Source organism: Callorhinus ursinus, unplaced genomic scaffold (genome assembly GCF_003265705.2).
Source record: "Callorhinus ursinus isolate GAN/ISIS: 27379988/994484 unplaced genomic scaffold, GSC_fseal_2.0 scaffold70, whole genome shotgun sequence".
NCBI classification, from domain to species: domain Eukaryota; kingdom Metazoa; phylum Chordata; class Mammalia; order Carnivora; family Otariidae; genus Callorhinus; species Callorhinus ursinus.
In genome coordinates this window covers 5,765,966-5,784,672 of record NW_027397132.1, presented here as the reverse complement: position 1 = coordinate 5,784,672, position 18,707 = coordinate 5,765,966, and the positions used below count along the sequence as shown (strand labels likewise).

Sequence of the window (18,707 nt, the reverse complement as noted above, 5' to 3'; positions counted from 1 at the left end):
GGGGGGGGGGGGGGGGAGGCTGACCGCGTTCTCCAGGGTCAGCATGCTTATAGCTTTCCTCCTCTTTATGATTGCACAATTTTTAGTAAGTTAGGGAACTACATCTAAATGTAGACAGCAAGTCTGTTGTTAACTGTCTTGGACACTTGGTAAAAATATAAAATTCCCTGTGCATGGAAAGGCTTCTGCGAAATTTCATAGGAAGGCAGTGACCCCCAGCCTTTGAACACCCACTCTCCTAGCAACAAGAAACACCTTAACTCCGGTCTCTAAGCTGGGCATTCATCTGCTTGTGGTCATCTACCTAGTCTCTGCCCTGCCCAGATGTGGAGGGCCTGAGGGTGATTGTACATTTGATGTCCAGAGCACCATTTATCCCTCTGATGTCCTTTGAGGTCTCCAATCCAGCTCTAAGTAACAAGCTCCCTATTTCAGCCGAGCAGCCCCTATCTTCAGCCTCTAGCAAAGGTTAGCATGCAATTGCAAAAGACTTTTGCTGGCTTCACAGACCCCTGCAAATACAAGGGTATGAGGAAAGTGGCTCTGACCATGCATAATGGTGACCAGATCCTCCACTGTCCTGACTGGGTCTAGCTGGGGCACCGCCGAGTGAAAATGACACTTAGTGGACAGCCACTGTCTAGGACCCGTGGCATAGCTCGGTGAGGAACTGCTATGGGGCCCGGCTGTCCAAACCAGAGCCTCTGCTATCTTCCTGAACGAAGCAGGCCTCAGATAAGTAGCTTGCATGTGGTCAGTGCTTACCAGGCCCGTCACACATAGGAGGCTGGGGCTGGAGCAGTAAGCCCTTCACCCAGGGCCACACACAGCTCTTTGACCATGCGGTGTCCTGCCTCTCTAGTGAGTGTGGAAATACCCTGAGGATGGAAAAGCACAGCCTTAGGGCAGAACATAAATGTCAGCGTGGAACTCAAAGCCCACGGTAGGTCGATGACACGCAAGGTATATCCACTTAATGTGGGTCATACAGGCTTTTAGGTTGGGATGTGAAGACTGATTTATACCTATTATATAATGAGAAGGTGACATACTTACAGAGATCACTGCTGGGAAATATGCCTGTGTGATTTACAGGTGGGAAGAGGGCCCTGCTGCCTCCTGGGGAGGGGAGGGGGCTCCTGGGGCAGCTGCATCCATCTCGCGTCCCTCGGATGTCATTTGGAATCCTGAAAACATAACTGTCACCTGGCCTCTTGTGACCCAAAAACGTACCAGGGCAGTGTCTTGGGGGTGGCAGTGGGACGGGGCGGTGGTGGTGCGGGGGTGGGTGAGTTCCCTTCCAGAGAACTGGGGCCTCTGCGTTAGCACACATGACAAATCATGCTCCTTCTTCCTTAAACAGTGTTTCCTGTCATTTCCCCTTGCTTGCTGCTGGCTCTAAGGCTAAAGCCACTTGTAAAACTGTGTAGCATCAGGCTGCACCTGCCCACAGGGGTCTCACAGACCTACGACCCAAAATACCACCCAGGCAGGGGACTCAGTCTAGATAAGAAAAAGGCTGATCTTCTCTCTAATTTGAGATGCCAAAATATCATGGTGCTGGGGAACAGAGTTCAGTCCCCTGGGAGCCTCCGTGTGCAAACACAACATCCCTCACATCGCAGGACAGGGTGAGATGGGCCAGGTGTCCTATGAGTCCCCCAACAGGCCCACCCTGGGTCCCTTTCCTCCCATACATGCCAGTGGGGGTGTACCCAGGAGCTTCCCAGTTTTAATTAGAACCCAGCAAACTGAGGAAGCAACTGTGATGAGTAAAAATAACCAGCGGTTCCTCCCTGGGAAAGAACCACAGGCGCTGATGAGTGGCTCTGAGCGCCACCACCCCCCCCACCCTCCCCACCCCACCCCCCGGCCGCCCAGGTAAGAGCACACCCAGTTAAAGGCTGGGGGGAGATCAGGGAGCCTGGCTGAGGTGCCAGGCCTGCCCAGAGTCTGAAATGGAGACCCGATCTATTCTCAGCCCCTTGAATTTCTGAGTCAGTCTTTTAGTTTCTGTTTTCCCCTGGCCTGGAAGGAGCACTAGCCTCAAACCAAGTTAGTCCGAGAACAGAAAAGCCCAAGAAACTAGTGCTGCATTGACAAAAGAGCGTGTGTCCCATGTCTCCTTCCAGGGAAGGAAGCCGGTGGCCTGGCACAGGCGCCTTGCCGGCCCGGACCTGACTGCTTGGTCTCAGTCCCCGGCAGCCCTTCCTGAGCCAGCAAACATGCCTGTTCTCTTCCACGGAGAAAGAGAGGCTGCTCTTTGTTTATGCGTCTGAGCCAGGTTGCCTGGTTCACTCACTACTCTGCAATTTAGAACTGTAAAAAGCAAAAGCCTATAAAAATCAAAACAACCCATCTATATAACGAACAGTTTCTTATCACACCCCAGGAAGGCACAGCATTTGTGATAGGAATCAGTATGCGTAAGCTCTCTACATTGAAAAACCTATGAAAACACCAGCCTTTCCGGAGTGTCTGGCTCCTACCAGCTGGATGTTAATTGTAGCTAAAGCCTCTGCCCATTATTACAAAAGGAAATAAACATTCAGGAGTCACTCTCAAAGCTGATTGTTCTAGAACATTCATCTGAAGTTGAGTCTCATGGTGCACAGCGGGTCTACATCAAACAGAAACAACCCACAAGACCGTCAGCCAGGCTGAGCTGTCTGCCCACTCAGGGTGCACTGCCTGGGCCCCACAGCCCCGTGCCCACACCCAGATCTCCCGGCGACAAGAGGCGCTGCCACTCTCTGCTACCCCTTCTGCTGCATGGGGTCTATTGCTCACCTTGGGGAATAGCCTCTGATATGACCTAATGATCCTCCTCCCCAGAGCCAGCCAGGCTTCTGGCAGGAATCAAGAGCCCTCTCCCCCTATTCAGAAAGCTCTCAGCAGGTGGCAAAGAGAGGGCTGCAGCAGGACTGGCTGGAAGGGGGTGGGGACAGCGGTCAGGGAGGGCTCCTCAGGGTGCTGATGCCAAAATAAAACTTCAGGGGTGAGTTAGCACTTGTCAAGTGAATGGGAGGAATCGAGGAAAGGCAGTCCAGGCAAGGGATCAGTGTGTGCACCCCCGCCCTGCCCCAGTGTGGGCGGTGGGGGAGGGGGGGGTCGGGCAGGAGGCCCAGCACCAGTGGGGCCCCCAACACCAGAGGACAGGATTTCCTGATTAACAGAGCAAGGAAATAAGGGTAACGTTTTAGTGAAACCAGCTCAGCTACCTTGGAACAGGCTGATTCCTTTTTGCTGGTCTTTCATCTCTGTGGGCTCTGTGCGTGGACATGCCCGAGCACACGCACCCGCAGGACTCCCAGGAGGCGTGACCCCCCCCCCCCCCCCCCGCCGCCCCCCCCCCCCGTCTCCCCACCCCCCCCCCCCCCCGCCCCGCCCAGACTCCTGCTGCGACCCACTCCGGGCATCCTGTTTGCACAGAGACCGCCATTTACTTTAGCCCTGGATTTTAGCAAAGTTCATTTTCATTGCTTACAGACATGCACTTTTAATGAGCTGGTTTATACCATTTGGGGCTCTTTTTTGAAAAGGCACAGAAAGAAAGCCATCGATGTCCTGCCTCAAAATGCTTCTAACAGGCAGCCTAACAGCAGTGTGGGCCTTGCCAGCAGGGAAGAGGAGGGAGTGTCGCTGCAGAAAGGGCTCCCCGAATCCTCCCGTGTTAGGATGGGAAAAGAACGGGCCCAGAGCTGCTCTCTCCCCCGGCCCCCTTCTTTGCGTGCTGTGAACACAGGCGAGGGAAGCACACATTCATGCCCCAGTGTAACGTGAGCGCAGCACCAGGAAATGCGCTGTTTGTGTTGTTGGCCACAAAGCCTTTAAGCTTCAGGAAGCCTCTGTGATGGGGACGGTCCACGCGTGTGGCGAGGGTCTGGAGCTTGCTCCTCTCCCCACCCTCCCCGACTCCCCCCTGACAGCTGGCACTAGGCTCGTGACTGGAGCTCACGTCCCCATACCTCCCTTCCTGTCGGTCTCCTCTTCCCATGTGTCAGGTGGCAGATTCTGTGCGTGCACCCTCCTCGTCCACCCACCAGGGACTCGCTGAGGCTCACCCTGCCGTGCTCCACACAGCTGGATCCACCTAATCCCCCAGCAGTCACATGAGAGTCTCCTAAGCTGGAGAAACTGAGGTAGTACGTTACCCGCCTAACCAGCGCCCCCCGGTTGGGTAAGCAGTAAGCCTGGGCACCAGTCCTGGCAGAAGGCTCCGGAGACGGAATTTTCAACTAGGTGGACACTCCCCAAAATTTGGGGCACGTGCACCTTTCCTGACGGTGTGTTGCGCCAGTTCACAGGTTGCTAGCCCCACTCCCTCTGCAAGGCGGGAGTGTCCGTGTGAGCAGCCACCTTCACTGCCGAGGTCCTGTTTCAGGGCTCCCCCGCGTAGGGTAGAATGAGGCAGGCCAGGGTTCAAGGCAGTGCCTGAACTCAGAGCCGCTTCCTCAAAGTAGGAAAGCCACTGAGGACTGGTGTCCCAGGACGCACCGAGGCCCCACTGTGCACCTGTCCCCGTCTGTCCCCCTCCATCACCCAGGCCTGGCAGCTCCTAACACGGGCACCACCCCTGCTGCTTGGGACAACGGCCCCTCCTGGTTTTTCAGGGCTCCTCAGGCTGCTGAGCAGAGGTGTGGCCTGTCTCTGTTCCCAGCTTTCCTGTCAGCTCATCTTCCCTGTGGCCTGGCCTCCCACGCACAGGCCTCCCCTCCAAACCCGTGGCCTGCAGGGCCCTCTCTGCCCGCGTGCTGGTTCACTGGTCAGCCACCGGGGACCAGGCCTGCACCTGCTCTTGCAGCAGGGCCTCAAGGCTGTGTCTGCGTGACTCCTACAGAGCTGGCATCTCGGGCGTTTGCCGGTACCAATAAGGAAGAAACCGGAGATCCCCAAAGTACTAGCTCAGGGCCCAGAGCAGAGGGTGCCTCCTCGGTTTTCCAAGCCAGCAAGGAGAGATGCCCAGAGGGGTGTTCAGGCCAGACCCGCGGCCACCAGACGTCCTCCTCCATCACGCCCAGGGGTCTGCGGGTCAGACAGCTGTGGGTTCCCTTCTCTCAGCCTTCTCCAGCACTTCCACGCTCCCGTGCTGAGCCCATAACCCTGCCCCAAGAGCCTCCCGACACAGCTCAAGCGGAGCATGACACGACCGGGAGGCGGCCAAGAGGTCTCCAAGGGTTGGAAATTGGCAAGTCTAGGAAAGCATCTTCTTGAAATATAATTATTGAAGCCCAGAGGGGATCTTGGAAGAAAATGGCTTTTCTTTTATGCATAAGAGCATCTGCAAGGACTGTCACCCGGCTGAGGACACACAGCTGGGGCCAAGGGGAGAGAGAGAGAGAGCGCCTGGAAATCGCTAAGTCCCTAGGAACCGGGATGGGGCAGAGAACCCTAAAGGGCTCCAGCCCCTGGGGGCCTCCCAGTGGACGCTCAGACACGTCCTGCACGTCCACCAGTCTCTCACTCTGTCCTCGGCCGGCACTCCCTGGGTCTCTCCTGCCCTGTGGGAGGCGGCTACTGTACCAGGCCCTTCTGACAGGCTGGCCCCAGGGCCCCCCATGAGGCAGCAGAGGCCCGGACGGCAGTGCAACACCACCAAGTCCACAAATGGATCCAGCTTTGACCACGAGACTCTGTCCTTGCGAACCTCAGCCTCGCTCTCCTCTAAAGGGTACGGCTTTTGGGGCCCAAGAGGTGATCCCTCCGCATTGGAAGAAGTGACCACACAGCTTGGTTCCCTCTGAAGGCTTCCCAGCGCACAGCCAGCCTCATGTGTGGGATGTCAGCTCAGCTTTTGGGTCCTCTCAGGCTTTTCTGGAGGGAAACGTCTGGCCTGTCTGGAGGCTGCCCTCTCTGGGATGTGCGCGCAGCCAAGCTCGAGGACAGGGGCCCTGCACAGCTGTGGACGCATACACAGTGACAATTTGAGTCGCTATGGGCTTGCCCCGGGCGGGGAGCTTGGGGCTGCCATTTCTCAGGCCAGCCCCACTGTGCGCTCTAACCTGGTGTGGGGCCCAGCACCCTCCTGTGGGCCAGCTACTCCCTGCCACCACCAGGCTGGCTGCTCATCTGCTCTCCTCTCGGGCGCCCGCCAGCCCACAGGCCTGGAACCGTGCTGCCCTCCAAGCCATACTGGTCTCTCCATCCCATGGGAACAGGACCAGGAAGGGGAGCAGGCACTTGAAAGACTGGCCCTGTTCTCCTGATGTGGAGGCTTTCTTCGTTCTGACTGCAATTAGAAAACAAAACAAACACACACAAAACCCCTCAGAAAGGGAGGGTACGTGAGTCACCTTTATAGAAAAAGCCAGAAGAAAGTTACAGCGGGCTCCATCTCGGACAACCCCAAGCAGGTGCGAGGTCTCTGGCCCGGAGAGCTGCCTCCCTTTTCTGGCCCAGCCAAGATGCCCAGTGCCCGCGAGGAACAGGCCAGCCTGACTGTGCACGGCCCTCCTGCGGCTCCTCCCACCGGCCCGGGGCTGGGCCGCTACTCTGTCACCACAGAGGCCCATGTCCGGCTACACAGATGGGGGCCCAGCAGTCCTGCTGCTGCCGTTCCCGTGGACGCGGGCAGCAGGACACCTGCGCGTGCTAGGGGCGCCCTTGCTGCGTGCACCTCTGCTGATGGGCAGTCCTGGCTCGCGGGAGAACACACAGCATGCGCACAGAAGCCACCACGGACCCGTCTCAGCAGGGATCTCGAGGGTGAGTGGGTCACCTCTCCCCACGGAGATCTGGGCCGGGGAGGAGAGTGCTCTGGGAAGACGTTCAGGTTGTGAGGGGCCCTTCCAGGAGCAGGCTGGGCCCCCACCCAGGAAGGGAGAGGCTCAGGGACAGAAGCAGCACCCAGCTGAGGCGAGACGCTGGGCTGGCAGGAGTGGGAATCCATGGGGGCCCCAAGTACAGTCATGGGGGTGAGGCGGGAGGACAGGAGCTTGGCCCCATTCCCGGTGCCTTGTCTGCTGCAGAGCTGTGGGCACAACCATTGCTGTGGGTGCTGACGAGGGATCTGCGTGGACCTTGGGGGAGGCTCTGGGGGTGGGAGAGGCGACAGCAGTAAGTCTGTCTGGAGGCAGGCCCAGTAGAGGGGGGCAGAGGGGCAGCAGCAGCACTGAGGGAGCTGGTGAGGGGCAGGAAGTGGGGACAGGAAGGGCAGAGCAGGCCAGGCAGCTCTGCCAACAAACCCTTCTAGAAAAGACTCGAGGGTGCGTGGAAGAGGAAGCAGGCCCAGGAGCCAGGGAGGCAGCAGGGAGCTCCGGCGAGGAGGGTCCCGGGGGTCCTAGGGAGGAGGTGTGGAGACAGGCCCGGCCTGCTTTTGTAAGGCCAGCTTGGACGAGAAGCCCACCGGGGTCCTCACTGACCCTGACCCCGTCCGCTGAGGGGACAAGGCAGGTGACAGGGCCCTGGAAGTTAGATTATCCATCCTGCCGTCTGGGAAGAATGTGGCAGATTTCCAAATGAGAAGGGGTGGAGCGGGGTGCGCCGGGCACCATGGAGTGCACTGAGCCCAGCACACCCCTGCAGAGACAGCCTTCCTGGAATGGCCCGCCTCCCCCACCCCGCTCCGGCTGCGCTCCAAGTTCCTCTTTCTCAGGAGCTGGAAAGGTGGTCTGAGGCCTGGGCAGGAGGGCGGGAGCCAAACCATTGTTCCCAGGACCACCTCCTCCCCAGAAGGCCTGGAGGGAAGTTTCTGTTCCCAGGTTCCTGGACTTGCAAAACCAGAGTGTGCAAAAGGGAAGTGGATCACCCTGAGGAAATAGGAACCAGAGAAAGGCAGGCCGGGACCAGCCCCCACCAGAGGTCCTCCGGAGGGCAGGCTTGGGGGCTCGGGGGCATCCGCCTGGCTCCCAGGTGCAGAATGACAGGCAGCGGCCCCAGCCTGCACAGGATGGTGCCCCCCCCCCGCCCCCGGCTTGTGTCTTTTGGAACGTCAGCTATGATGAGAGCCAGCAGCTGCGAGACCCGTGCGTGCTTCACCAAGCGCCTGTGACTAAGGTTAGACAGGACCACCGTTCGCTCACTCACCAGACCCGCTGACACGTGGCCGTTCTGGGGGTGCAGTCTCTGTCCCTGGGCCTCCTGAGTACCTCCACCTGCTTCTCGCCCACCTGTGCCACGTGCCCACAGCCCCGGGCTCAGCGGGCTCCACCACCAGTGCTCACAGGGACCCATGTTGGGTTTGCACAGGGCGTGGGTGAGCCCATCTTGAGGTGGGCACGTGGCCATCCAGTGGCCTCAGTGATGGTGGCATCACCCCTGCACCTGGCCCCTGCCTCCCCCCGAGGTGTTCCCTTCCCTCCCCTGCCTCTCAGCCCCCTCCTCCCAGACAGGAATGAACGCTCCTGCTTTGGCAAATACCACATGCCCGTGTTTGTAAAACAAAGTGGCTCCTCCTCGCTGGCTTCCCCAGAAGAATGCTGGGGCAAAAGAGCAAAGCTTGTCATCGTCAGGCTGACAGAAAGCCAACAGTTGGCATCCTCCGACTCGATGCACACAACAACTATGCACAGACGCGAGCTCCCGCTTTTGAAATAAAGCGGATAAATTCTGTATTTACTAGCTGTCAACAAACAGAAACTCGGGCCTATTTCAACCGAAGACCCAGCACTGGCGGCCCCCGCCTGCTCTCCACACATACGGCCCCTCTCCGACACGCGAGCCAGGGCCACACAAGCACGAGAACTGGGAAGGAAATTCTAAACAGACTGTGCTCCACGTGACCATTTCCCAAGAACGGAGCCGCTCTCAGCCCAGCGCGCCGCTCACCAGCTGCCCTTCCCTGCGGCCCCACGGGGCGGCCGCAGGCAGTCAGGGCAGTGGCTCCCCAAGCCCCTGACTGGGGGGACACGGCCGGCAGCTCTGTGCGCCCCAGCGACACGGGGGAGACCACCCGCCCTTCTTCCTGCCAGTCCTGAGCCTGTCCTCAGCCATGGCCGCCCCTTCCAAGAGCCCTCGGTGCCCCTGTCCGTGGAGACTCGGTGCGGCCTATAGTTCTAAGCTGCCTCTCAGTTTCCTGGCTCAAGAGAAAAAAGGAACTCATCACGGCCCCACGCCCTGGTGTCAGGAATGGCCACGGGGACTCTGGGCAAGCCTTGTCGCACCTGCCCCATCGCTGAGCTCAGTGCAGGCTGGGGTGCAGAGGGGAAGGAACCTGGCGCAACTGGGCAGGAGCCCCGTTCTGTGGAACTGGTGTAAACAGAGATAGGGAGGGGCTGCTGTGTCTGCCAAGGGAGGCAGACACGGGGTGACTCGCTGGAGGAAACAAGCAGTGTGCTCGCCGGCCGGGCGCAAAGTGTGCACGAGTGCCGCACAGGAAGCCAGCGCCGGGAGGCTGCGGCCGATAAGCGCGCGGGGGCGGGGGCGGGTTGTTTGCAGAGAAACACAGGATCCTCTCCGGTGTCTGTGCTGCCGAGTCGCTCCCGCACCGGTCTGCGGTCCAGGCGCAGAGACGTGTGGGGTCGGGATAAAGGTAAGCAGCCTGAGGCGCGGGCACGGCTGCGGGCCCCTCTGGGGCGCCGCTAGGGACAGGCAGCGGCAGGGAGCGCTGAGGGCGGGAGGGAAGCGACAGGGCAGGTCTGAGGAGGACCGGCTGCGTCGGACCAGGAGTGCGGGTCCTCGGGTCCCAGCCTTTCCTGGGGGCAAGCGCCCCACTTGAGCCAGGGCCTGTTGTAATGATGGCGCAGGGCCTTTCTTTCTGGGGCACGTCTCTGTCCTCTCATGAGCAAAGAGGCTTGGACACGAGAGTAGGGGGGACATCTCAGGCAGAGCCCACGGGTCCTTGGACAGGACGTGAGCCCAGCTGGTCACGGCACGGACGGATGCTCTGGGATGGAAGATGTCCACAGTGGCCACAAGAATGTAGTTTCCTGGGGACTCGAGGCCAGTGAAGTCTGGCAGACAAGCTTCCTGCAGCCTCCTCTGCTCACTGTCCCCCTCCGCCCCCCGGTTACTGTCGGAGCCACGGTTCAGCACGGCGGAGTCTCAGGACAGAGAAGAGGCCACACTGAAAGATCCACGGCCAGCTCTGGAGGCATTCAGGAAGGAGAAGGAGAGCGGAAACCGGCCATGTAATCAACTAAAGATGACATGAAAGGGACCCCTCCCCAGCCCCTGCGGGACCCAGTGCCTCAGCTGTGGGACGCACGGGTGTTCTAGGAGCGCGCCACCTGCCCCGGGGCTCCCACCTTCTCCCCCAGCATCTGGCCCCTGGGGTGCAGAGCATCCACCAGGGCCAGAGGCTGAGGAGCACTGTCTAGACCTTAGGACCTGGCCCATGCAGTGGGTAACGGTAAACACTTCTAAAAGTGACGTAACCAGCACGTGTGGGCGGAGCCCGGCCAGCCCTGCGCCCAGCCCGACCCTGAGTGTTGCTACCGTCTGACACACATCACCCATCGCAGGCTGCTGGGTGGCATTCGTCAGGACCTCAAAACGTTCCCACTGACTGACGTCCCTGACGTCTGCACAGTCTCCCGCCCACCGTGGTCTGATGCTGGGGGACTCCAGTGCAGACACACTCCTGTTGTGGGGGCCTCCGGCCTCCCATTTCCTTCACTGTTAACCCCCCATCGCCCCACTGGCCCGGGTGGGGCAGGGCGAGGCAGAACAGTGGGTAAAGGTCTCTGGTCACAGAGTCCTTTCTCAATGTCACCCCTCACCCCCCCCATGCCAGGCTCCGGCCTGCAGCTGGTGTGGGCAGGGCCTGGCCCCCGAGCCCCTCCATGGGCAGCGGGGCTGGCTGATCCCTGTCCCTAAGCCTGGGAAACAAATGTTTGCTTTGTATGTGCTTGCCCAAGAGGATTTCTTGTTCTGAGAGCAGGAGATCAGGTTGGACCAAACTACAGTTTGGAAAGTAAGGTTTTCCTCCAGAGAACTGACATTGGTGAAGAGTGTTCTTTCCTCACATTGTGGGTTCTCTCGGCCACCTGTGTAGCCAGGCCTCCCAAGCGCTAGAACACAGGCCACTGGGTTGCACTCCGCCTGGGCACTGCCTCCGAGGCTGGGTGAGGGCACTGGGACCGAAGGCCCACCCCGTCCGTCTCTCTGGGTACGGGCGCCTTGGCAGGGTGGAGCTCCTCCCCACCACCCCCACAGGGAGCATGTCCCCCCAGGGAACCCCAGGATCCACGACAATTCCCGTGGACATGGCCTCACTGGGACCCCGCGATGGCCCTGTGGGGATGAAGGGCACGAGCGTCTCAGCCCGTGGCAGCCAGCCCCACTTCCAGTCTCCCCTGCCTGGCTTAGCGCCTCCTGCTCTCCCAGCTCAGCTCACGGCGCACCTCGGTCACACACACCAGCTTGTGCAGCTGCCCACATGTGCACCCGCGCCTGCTCACGGGGTTGGCGGTGCCGCCTGCTGGTGCAGCCTGGGTGGCACGAGAGACAGGATGGGTCTCTGGCCACCAGACCACAGACGTAGGTGTGGAAGGCGGGTACACAATTCCCATGCATGCTGAGAAGGGTCCGGGCAAGGCTATGGCCTGCCTGCGCGGCAGAGAGGCTGCTTTTCTCACCCAGGTGGCTGTGGAGGGTCCCCCTATCACAGGAAGGCCTCGTCAGAACGCATCGCAGCCCCGAGCGCTGTGCAGGTGCCGCCCTGGCTGACGGGCCATTGGCCCCATAGGCACCTGTCTTTCCAGCCCACTTTCAGTGAAGAGGCTGAACAGGAGAGGGTTACGTGGACTCAAGGCCATGTAGCCCAGGCAGAGCGGTGAGGGCACGGTGGGGTTGGGGGAGGTCCTACAGCGTGGCCATTTCCCCGCGCAGAGAAGCCGGGACCCAGGAGGAGCCACGAAGCAGGCTGGGAGCGACTTCCCAGCAGCATCTTGGGCGAATCATCCGTTGCTCAGATTTCTCTCAGAAGCAGGCTTAGGGAGACTCACCACGGCCGGTAAGATTAGTGCAGCATCGTGACCTCGCTGGCCCAGCTCAGGACATAGGACAGCCATGGGACGGCACCTTCGCTTTTACAGGAAACACACGTGCTCAGGACAGAATTTTCGTCTCTGACTGTCCTGTGCTAGTTTAAGGAGCGAGGCTCTCTCCCTGCGCCACCTCTGTCTGCATTTCGGAGGGGTCCGCAGGCCTGGGTCTAACGTTGCGCTGCTTCCTCCCACACAGCCCCGCCGCTGCCGCCATGTGGAGCTGTGGCCCGCTCAACGGCACGGGCAGCGTGGAGGACCAGCTCCTCTGCCAGCACTTCTACGTGGTCCTGTCTGTCTTCTCTCTGCTCTACTTGGTCATCGGCGTCCCCGTGGGCCTGGGCTACAACGCCCTGCTCGTCCTGGTCAACCTGTACGACCAGAGCAGCATGACCATGCCCGACGTCTACTTCGTGAACATGGCCGTGGCAGGCCTGGTGCTCAGCGTCCTGGCACCCGTGCACCTGCTGGGCCCCAGCGCCTCCGGGTGGGCCCTGTGGGGCTTCAGCAGCGAGGCCCACATCACACTGCTGGTGCTGTTCAATGTCTCCTCCCTGGTGACCATGTACTCCACGGCCCTGCTCAGCCTCGACTACTACATCGAGCGGGCTCTGCCACGCACCTACATGTCCAGCGTCTACAACACCAGGCACGTGTGCGGCTTTGTCTGGGGCGGGGCCCTGCTCACCAGCTTCTCCTCCCTGCTGTTCTACATCTGCAGCCACGTGGCGGCCAGGATCGTCGAGTGCTCCAAGATGCAGGACACAGAGGCTGCTGACGCCATCATGGTGTTCATTGGGTATCTGGTCCCCACCCTGGCCGTGCTCTATGCGCTTGCGCTCATCTCAAGGATCCGGAAGGAAGACACGCCCCTTGACCAGGATGCGGGGAGGCTGGACCCCTCAGTGCACAGGCTTCTGGTGGCCACCGTGTGCACGCAGTTTGGGCTCTGGACGCCTCACTACCTGACCCTCCTGGGGCACACGTTGCTCGCCTTGCGGGGGAAGCCCATGGATGGGCACCACCTGGGGATTCTGCTCTTTGCTAAGGACTTGTCGAGATTCCTGGCCTTCTCCAGCAGCTCCGTGATGCCACTTCTTTACCGCTACATCAACAGAAACTTCCCCAGCAAACTCCGGCGGCTGATCAAGAAAATGCACTGTGGGCACCAGAGCTGCTCCCCAGACCAAGTGGCAGTCCAGCAGGTGATGGCATAGAGAGCCGGTCCTGGGGCCGCCATCAATGCTCACCGCAGGCTCACCTGGAAGGTGGCTGAGGGTGCACGCCCCACAGGCATGGTCCACTCCCAACTCCCGGGAGACAGGTGACTGACACTTCAATTGGATGCATGGCACTTTGTCACTGTCTTCCCCAGGAGGTCACTGCGGCAAGAACAAAGGACAGCACAAGGCGTGTTCTGGCCAAGTTTTCTGTTGTTCAGAAAGGCCACGTTGTTCAAAGCAACAGGGGCCTGGTGTGAAGGAAAGCTGTGTCAGCCCTTCTGCCCGAGGTGTGTGCACCGCGCAGTCCTCCAGGTCCACGCCCTCGGCCTCCTCCACACTGGGTCCCCGGAGCAAAGTGATGACAGTCAAAAGCCAGTATTTATACTTCGTCTTGTTAAAATCCTTGGTTCCCTCTCTCACTTTATTTTTGTTTATAAAGAGAGATCTGATAGAAAAGTCACAACAGTATGAAAATGAAGGAAGCAACACAAAAGAGCACCCGCGTCGGAAGGGTGGGTGGGGGTGGGCTTGGAGGCTGCAGGGTCGCATGGAGGAGGTGCACGGTGTCACACACACAGGTGGCGTGAAGATGCTTAGAAGGAGAAAGCCAGTGGTGTGGCTGGTCTTAATCAGAGTAAAGTAGCTCACAGCTCTCCTTGCCCACCGAACGCACCCAGTACCCCTGCCGCTCTCCCCGCTGACATCAGCTGGCCTTTGCCGTACAGGCCAACTCCCCAACGTGGCACCAAACTCAACAATACAAATAAACTGAAGAAAGGAAAAGGCGGTTAACGCTGACACTGGAAGGGACTGCCCAGGGGAAAGACAAGCCTGGAAGACCGAGCCTCGTCTGACGCAGGCGCGGAGCGTGGGGCCGCTGCCGCGGGGAGCCTGAGACCCACCTGCTTAGCCAGAAGTAGCATGCGCCTGGATCCTTCCACACCGTGGCCTGTAAACATCTGCTTTAAAACTGTGGGAACAGAAGCCCCCTGCCCCCCACACCACCACAACATATCCCAGGCCTGCAGCCCCTAACTCCAACTCTGAAATCCACAAAATTCGAAAAGCAGGAAGATTTGTTTTTCAGGTTGGCAGCAAGTTCGTTTGGTAGCAAACCCTGATCTGAAGTGGTAGGAGGGCACTTTTCTGAGGAAAGAGGAGTGTGATTATGGGGCCCTGCCCCAGGCCCACTGTCCCATAGCGTGCAGTACACATGGCATGTTACTGTGTGTGCGCGCATGCACATGCAGAAAACAGACCCACAGAAGTTGTTTGCTGAAGGGACTATAAACACACACATTCCTTAAAATGTGGTTTATATTTCAACCGAAGTTTCCTTGCAGTGTTACAGTTACAGAGGGAATAGCTTGGGTTGGAATTGGTAATTTGGTAACACCATCCTGCTTTTAGGGTTGTGCATCCAGAAAAAAAAACACCTGCTTTGTTTTTGGTCGATGCTCAGTAATGCACCATATTTATTTATTTATTATTGTTATCTTTTGACTCCCTTCACCCATTTCTCCCACCAATCTGTTGTTTCTATGACCTTGGTTGTTTTTTCAAAGATCCGCCATATAAGTGAGGTCATACGGTATTTGCCTTCCTCTGGCTGACATTTTCCTCAGCACAGTGCCCTACTGGTCCCTCTGTGTTGTCACAAATGGCCAGGCTTCATTCCTTTTTATGGCTGATGTTCCACACTGTATGTTCTGTGTCTATGTACACACACACCCCACACCTTCCGCGTCCACTCGTCCATCGAGGGACACTTAGCTGCTTCCGTGTCTTGGCCATGGTGAATAATGCTTGGGTGAACATGGGGCTGCAGACGTCTTTTCAGTTGGTGGTTTTGTATCCTTTGGGTAAATACCCACAAGTGTGATGACTAGGTCGTAGGGTAGTTCTCTTTTTTTAACTTTTGAGGAAACTCTGTACTGAGTGGCTGCACTGGTCTGCATTCTCACCAATGGTGCATGACGGTTCCCCTTTCTCCACATCCTCACCAGCTCTTATCTCGTCTTCTTGATGATGGCCATCCTAACAGGTGTGAGGAGCTCTCCCTCTGTGGTTCTGATGTGCATCTCCCCGGTGGTGAGGGATGCAGAGCACCTTCATGTACACGTTAGCCATCTATGTGTTCTTTGGAGAAATGTCTATTCTGACCTTCTCCCCATGTCGTAATCAGATTTCATTTTGCTACTGAGTTGTAGGAGTTCTTTATATGTATTTTGGATACTAGTCCCGTAGGAGAGATATTGATGTACTAACTTGCGACAACCTGAAAACTTCTGAGTTCTGACATATCTGGTCTGAGGATAACAGAGTGTGGCTCGATTTTCTGCCACATTCCATGCAGGGAAGTTGCTCCATTTGGTCCTGGTCTCTTGGGAAATTGAGCCCATGACCTAGTTGCCATTGGTTTTCTATCTGCACAATGTATCCCCTCTAGGATGATGTGACTGAGTTAAGAGTCCGCCTGTGCAGAATCATGAAAGTACACTGGATGCCATGGCCCTGGTCCCGCTTGCCCCCGGTAGCTGTGAAACTCTGGACCAGTTCTGTGGGGCCCATCTACTTCCCTGACAGTAGGTCCGGGCAGAATGAGAGAAGTTTCTGGGTTGCTTCAGTCAGGAACGTGCTATTTCTACTGAAGGACAGGGTCCCCCCTCTGCTGCTCCAGGTCTTCAGATGCACCGGGGTTTCTTTTCAAATCCCAAAAGCCTCAGGCCTGACCCCCTCCACCCTCCTCAAGCTGTGGGCTGCACGACGGGTAGTCCCGAGGCCACGGCTCCTCTGGGAATGCCTGGTGTTGGCTGAGTGACCGGTGCGGCTGCACGGGCCCCAGCACAGCAGCCGTAGAACCTCTCACCTGCAACACGCCTGCTACTGCTTCACCTCTGGTTCTGCCACGGCTGGCGGGCGGGCGGGCGGGCGGGCGGGCGGGGCTGGGGTCATGCCAACGTCCACCATGCACAGCCAGGCTCCTGGCTCAGGAAGCCAGCACCATTATTAGCAGAAACGGGATCCAGCGGGTGGGCTGGTTTGTAGTGGCAGTTGCTGTTTCAAATAAAAAGACCCTTTTCCTTGCTTATCTGTTCTGCTCTTTGCTTGAGGAGAAAAAGCTCCTAGGAGAGAGGGAAATCCCAAGAGCACAGAGCTAGGGGCACATGGGTCTCTGCCCACAACCCTTGAGTTTCTCACCCCAGCTGGGGTCCCCCAAACAGGAGAGGGACCTAAAATCACTGATTTGTTTTCAATTTCTCAGTGGCTCTGGTTGCAAACTAGCTTGTTTCTGGTGATGTCCAGGGGCCTGAGGGCTGAGGACAGAACGGAGAGTCCTGGTGGCTCCAGCAGCTGTGTGACCGCCGGGGGTCCCTCCCCCTTCCCAGCGCCCACATGTGCTGGTGACACAGGGCCCGAGGCATGTCGCAGCCTGGCAGTTCTTCCTGGTGAAGCACAGGCCTGAGGCAGGCTGGGTCTCCCGTGCAGATCCTGACCTCTAACGGAGACCCCCACCACTGCTTTTGCAGCAGCCCCGGGTCTCACAGACGTGTCTTCACCTCCATGCTCTTCTTCCTGCTGGGAACACCTCTGCCACCAACCCACATGCTGCAGAACCTACTCTCCATTTCACATTTGTTCATCCACATTCTTGTGCTAAATTCATCTCGGGTGAAGCTGGTGTGACCTAACCCTTCTCTTCCAGGTATGGGAGCTTCCAACACTTCTGCCAAGTTGCCAAAAAAAAAAAAAAAAAATGGAAAGAATTTTGAGCTGAGAGGAGAATGAGCAGCTATTTGGAAAAGCTAAAGTAGACTGTGAACTCAATCCTATATATATATATATTTTTTTTAATTGACCAATCTATACTTCCCCCAGTGAAAGTTTATATTCCAAGGTCATTAATTTTGTTACCAAAATCTTGATAATTACACTTTTAAAATTAATCTTATTTTTGTTAATCCACAAACACTCACCTATCTTGCCATGCTTGTTTAAGATTCCAAAAGGTGAGTTTAATCTTAGGTTAACTTCATGAAGGTTATAGAATTTATCTTAGGAAACCAGAGGTACTGCTAATTGCGGCAGACATGTCGATGAGTCAAACATCCATTCCCTCATAGAAAGCACTTGATAAAGGATATAAACCTGGAATCAACTATTAAGACGCTAAGTTACAAGCCCAGTTCTTGAATTTAAAATCGGTTGGAAAATTGGGGGCTTTTTCATTTCTCATCCGTTAAATCTGCTCCCGTGGATGCACCCATTGGTCTAAAGTTCTACATAAATGAGGCAGGAAAACCTGCTAAAGAAAAAACCCACACATTTGAAGATTTAAATTATTTGATATATATTATCCAATTCTGGAATTCTTAAAATGTGTATTTCCAGGGGTATAGGCTGTAGATCAGCAAATGGCACAGAACTTATTACCGTAAGATCGGTATTTCCCCTGGTCCTACAGACCCTGACGTCTCCAGTTGTTTCTCTGCGGCTCAGGGTTACAATCACAGTAAGGCGACCGGTCGCGGCCACGTACGGTGGCAGAGTGCACCGCAAACACCACCACACAGGCCAGCCACGAAGGCCAGCAGAGAGCCTTACAACTCCTGCAAACGTCACTCTTCCCGGAGAATAAAAATTTAAAAATTGCTGACCACATCCTGGGGGCTGAGGACAGAACAGAGTGTCCTGGTGGCTCCAGCAGCTGTGTGTGTGTGGGGGGTCCTGACCCCTCTGCAAGAGGTCAGCATGCCATGCACACAGTGAGCTCTCAATAAAGTTGAAAAGTGAATGAGCCATCTAAGAATGAAAGAATTTGAAGATACCCATTTTATCTTAATAAAGAATATGCAGTTTAAAGACGTTTTACGATGTCTTATTTTGTCCATCGTGTATGTGTGTAAGACAGGGGTCCTGAGGACAAAGCTTTTGTTGAGTGCCCACTGTGTCCTCAACCTTTCTCCTGATATTTAAGACCATTTAACCAGAGGCTCTCCCGGCTCATCTGCCGTTCACATGAGGTGAACCTATGAAATAAGACGCCAGCGCCCGAGATGCCGGGAGACTGGCGGCGGGACAGCTTGAGCTCTAGCAGACGAAACATGACTCGAAATACTTTCCAGCCCTGGAGAGCAGGCGTTTGTGGAGCGCCGCCCAGTGGCCGTCGGCAGACCTCCACTCTGCAGGGCAGCCGAGTATTGACCACGGGGCCCCGGCCGCGGGGAACCGTGTTCCTGCCACGGGAGGCTGCTTCTCACAGGTTTCACCGCTGATGTGGTTGGGTTGGGTGGGTCCCGTTCGGTGATGTGACTCAGTGATCTTCTACGGTGGCTTTCACCCCCAAACCAGCTGCTGAAGAGCAGACACCCTGCTACACATCCCCGACGGGATGTGTCCTTCCGAAACTATTCCCCGCAGACACAGGCCCACACTCCACGAGGCTCTCCGAATTCACAGCAAATTGTGCCTTTACAAAAACACAGCCTCGGCGGCAGCGGACACCACCACTCAGTCCACCAGGTGCCGCCCTGCACGCACATACACGCGCACTTGCACA

The 18,707-nt window shown here is 57.3% G+C and overlaps 2 protein-coding genes across 13 annotated transcripts in view; one reads left to right on the top strand and one right to left on the bottom strand.

Moving 5' to 3' along the window:
• Positions 1-18,010, top strand: part of GPR146 (G protein-coupled receptor 146) — an 18,722-nt gene extending 712 nt beyond the window's left edge. Inside the window, exons 1-2 of one of the 4 annotated variants that reach the window (XM_025863657.2) lie at positions 3,529-6,705; positions 12,124-18,010. In XM_025863657.2, coding sequence (XP_025719442.2) covers positions 6,659-6,705; positions 12,124-13,141 — 1,065 coding nt within the window. In that variant the 5' untranslated portion in view covers positions 3,529-6,658 and the 3' untranslated portion in view covers positions 13,142-18,010. The other 3 variants (XM_025863656.2, XM_073886263.1, XM_025863658.2) reach the window with 3 other exon arrangements.
• CHLSN (cholesin) overlaps positions 1-18,707 on the bottom strand; it is a 128,293-nt gene that overhangs the window by 41,256 nt on the left and 68,330 nt on the right. The gene's annotated exons all lie outside the window — the stretch shown is intronic.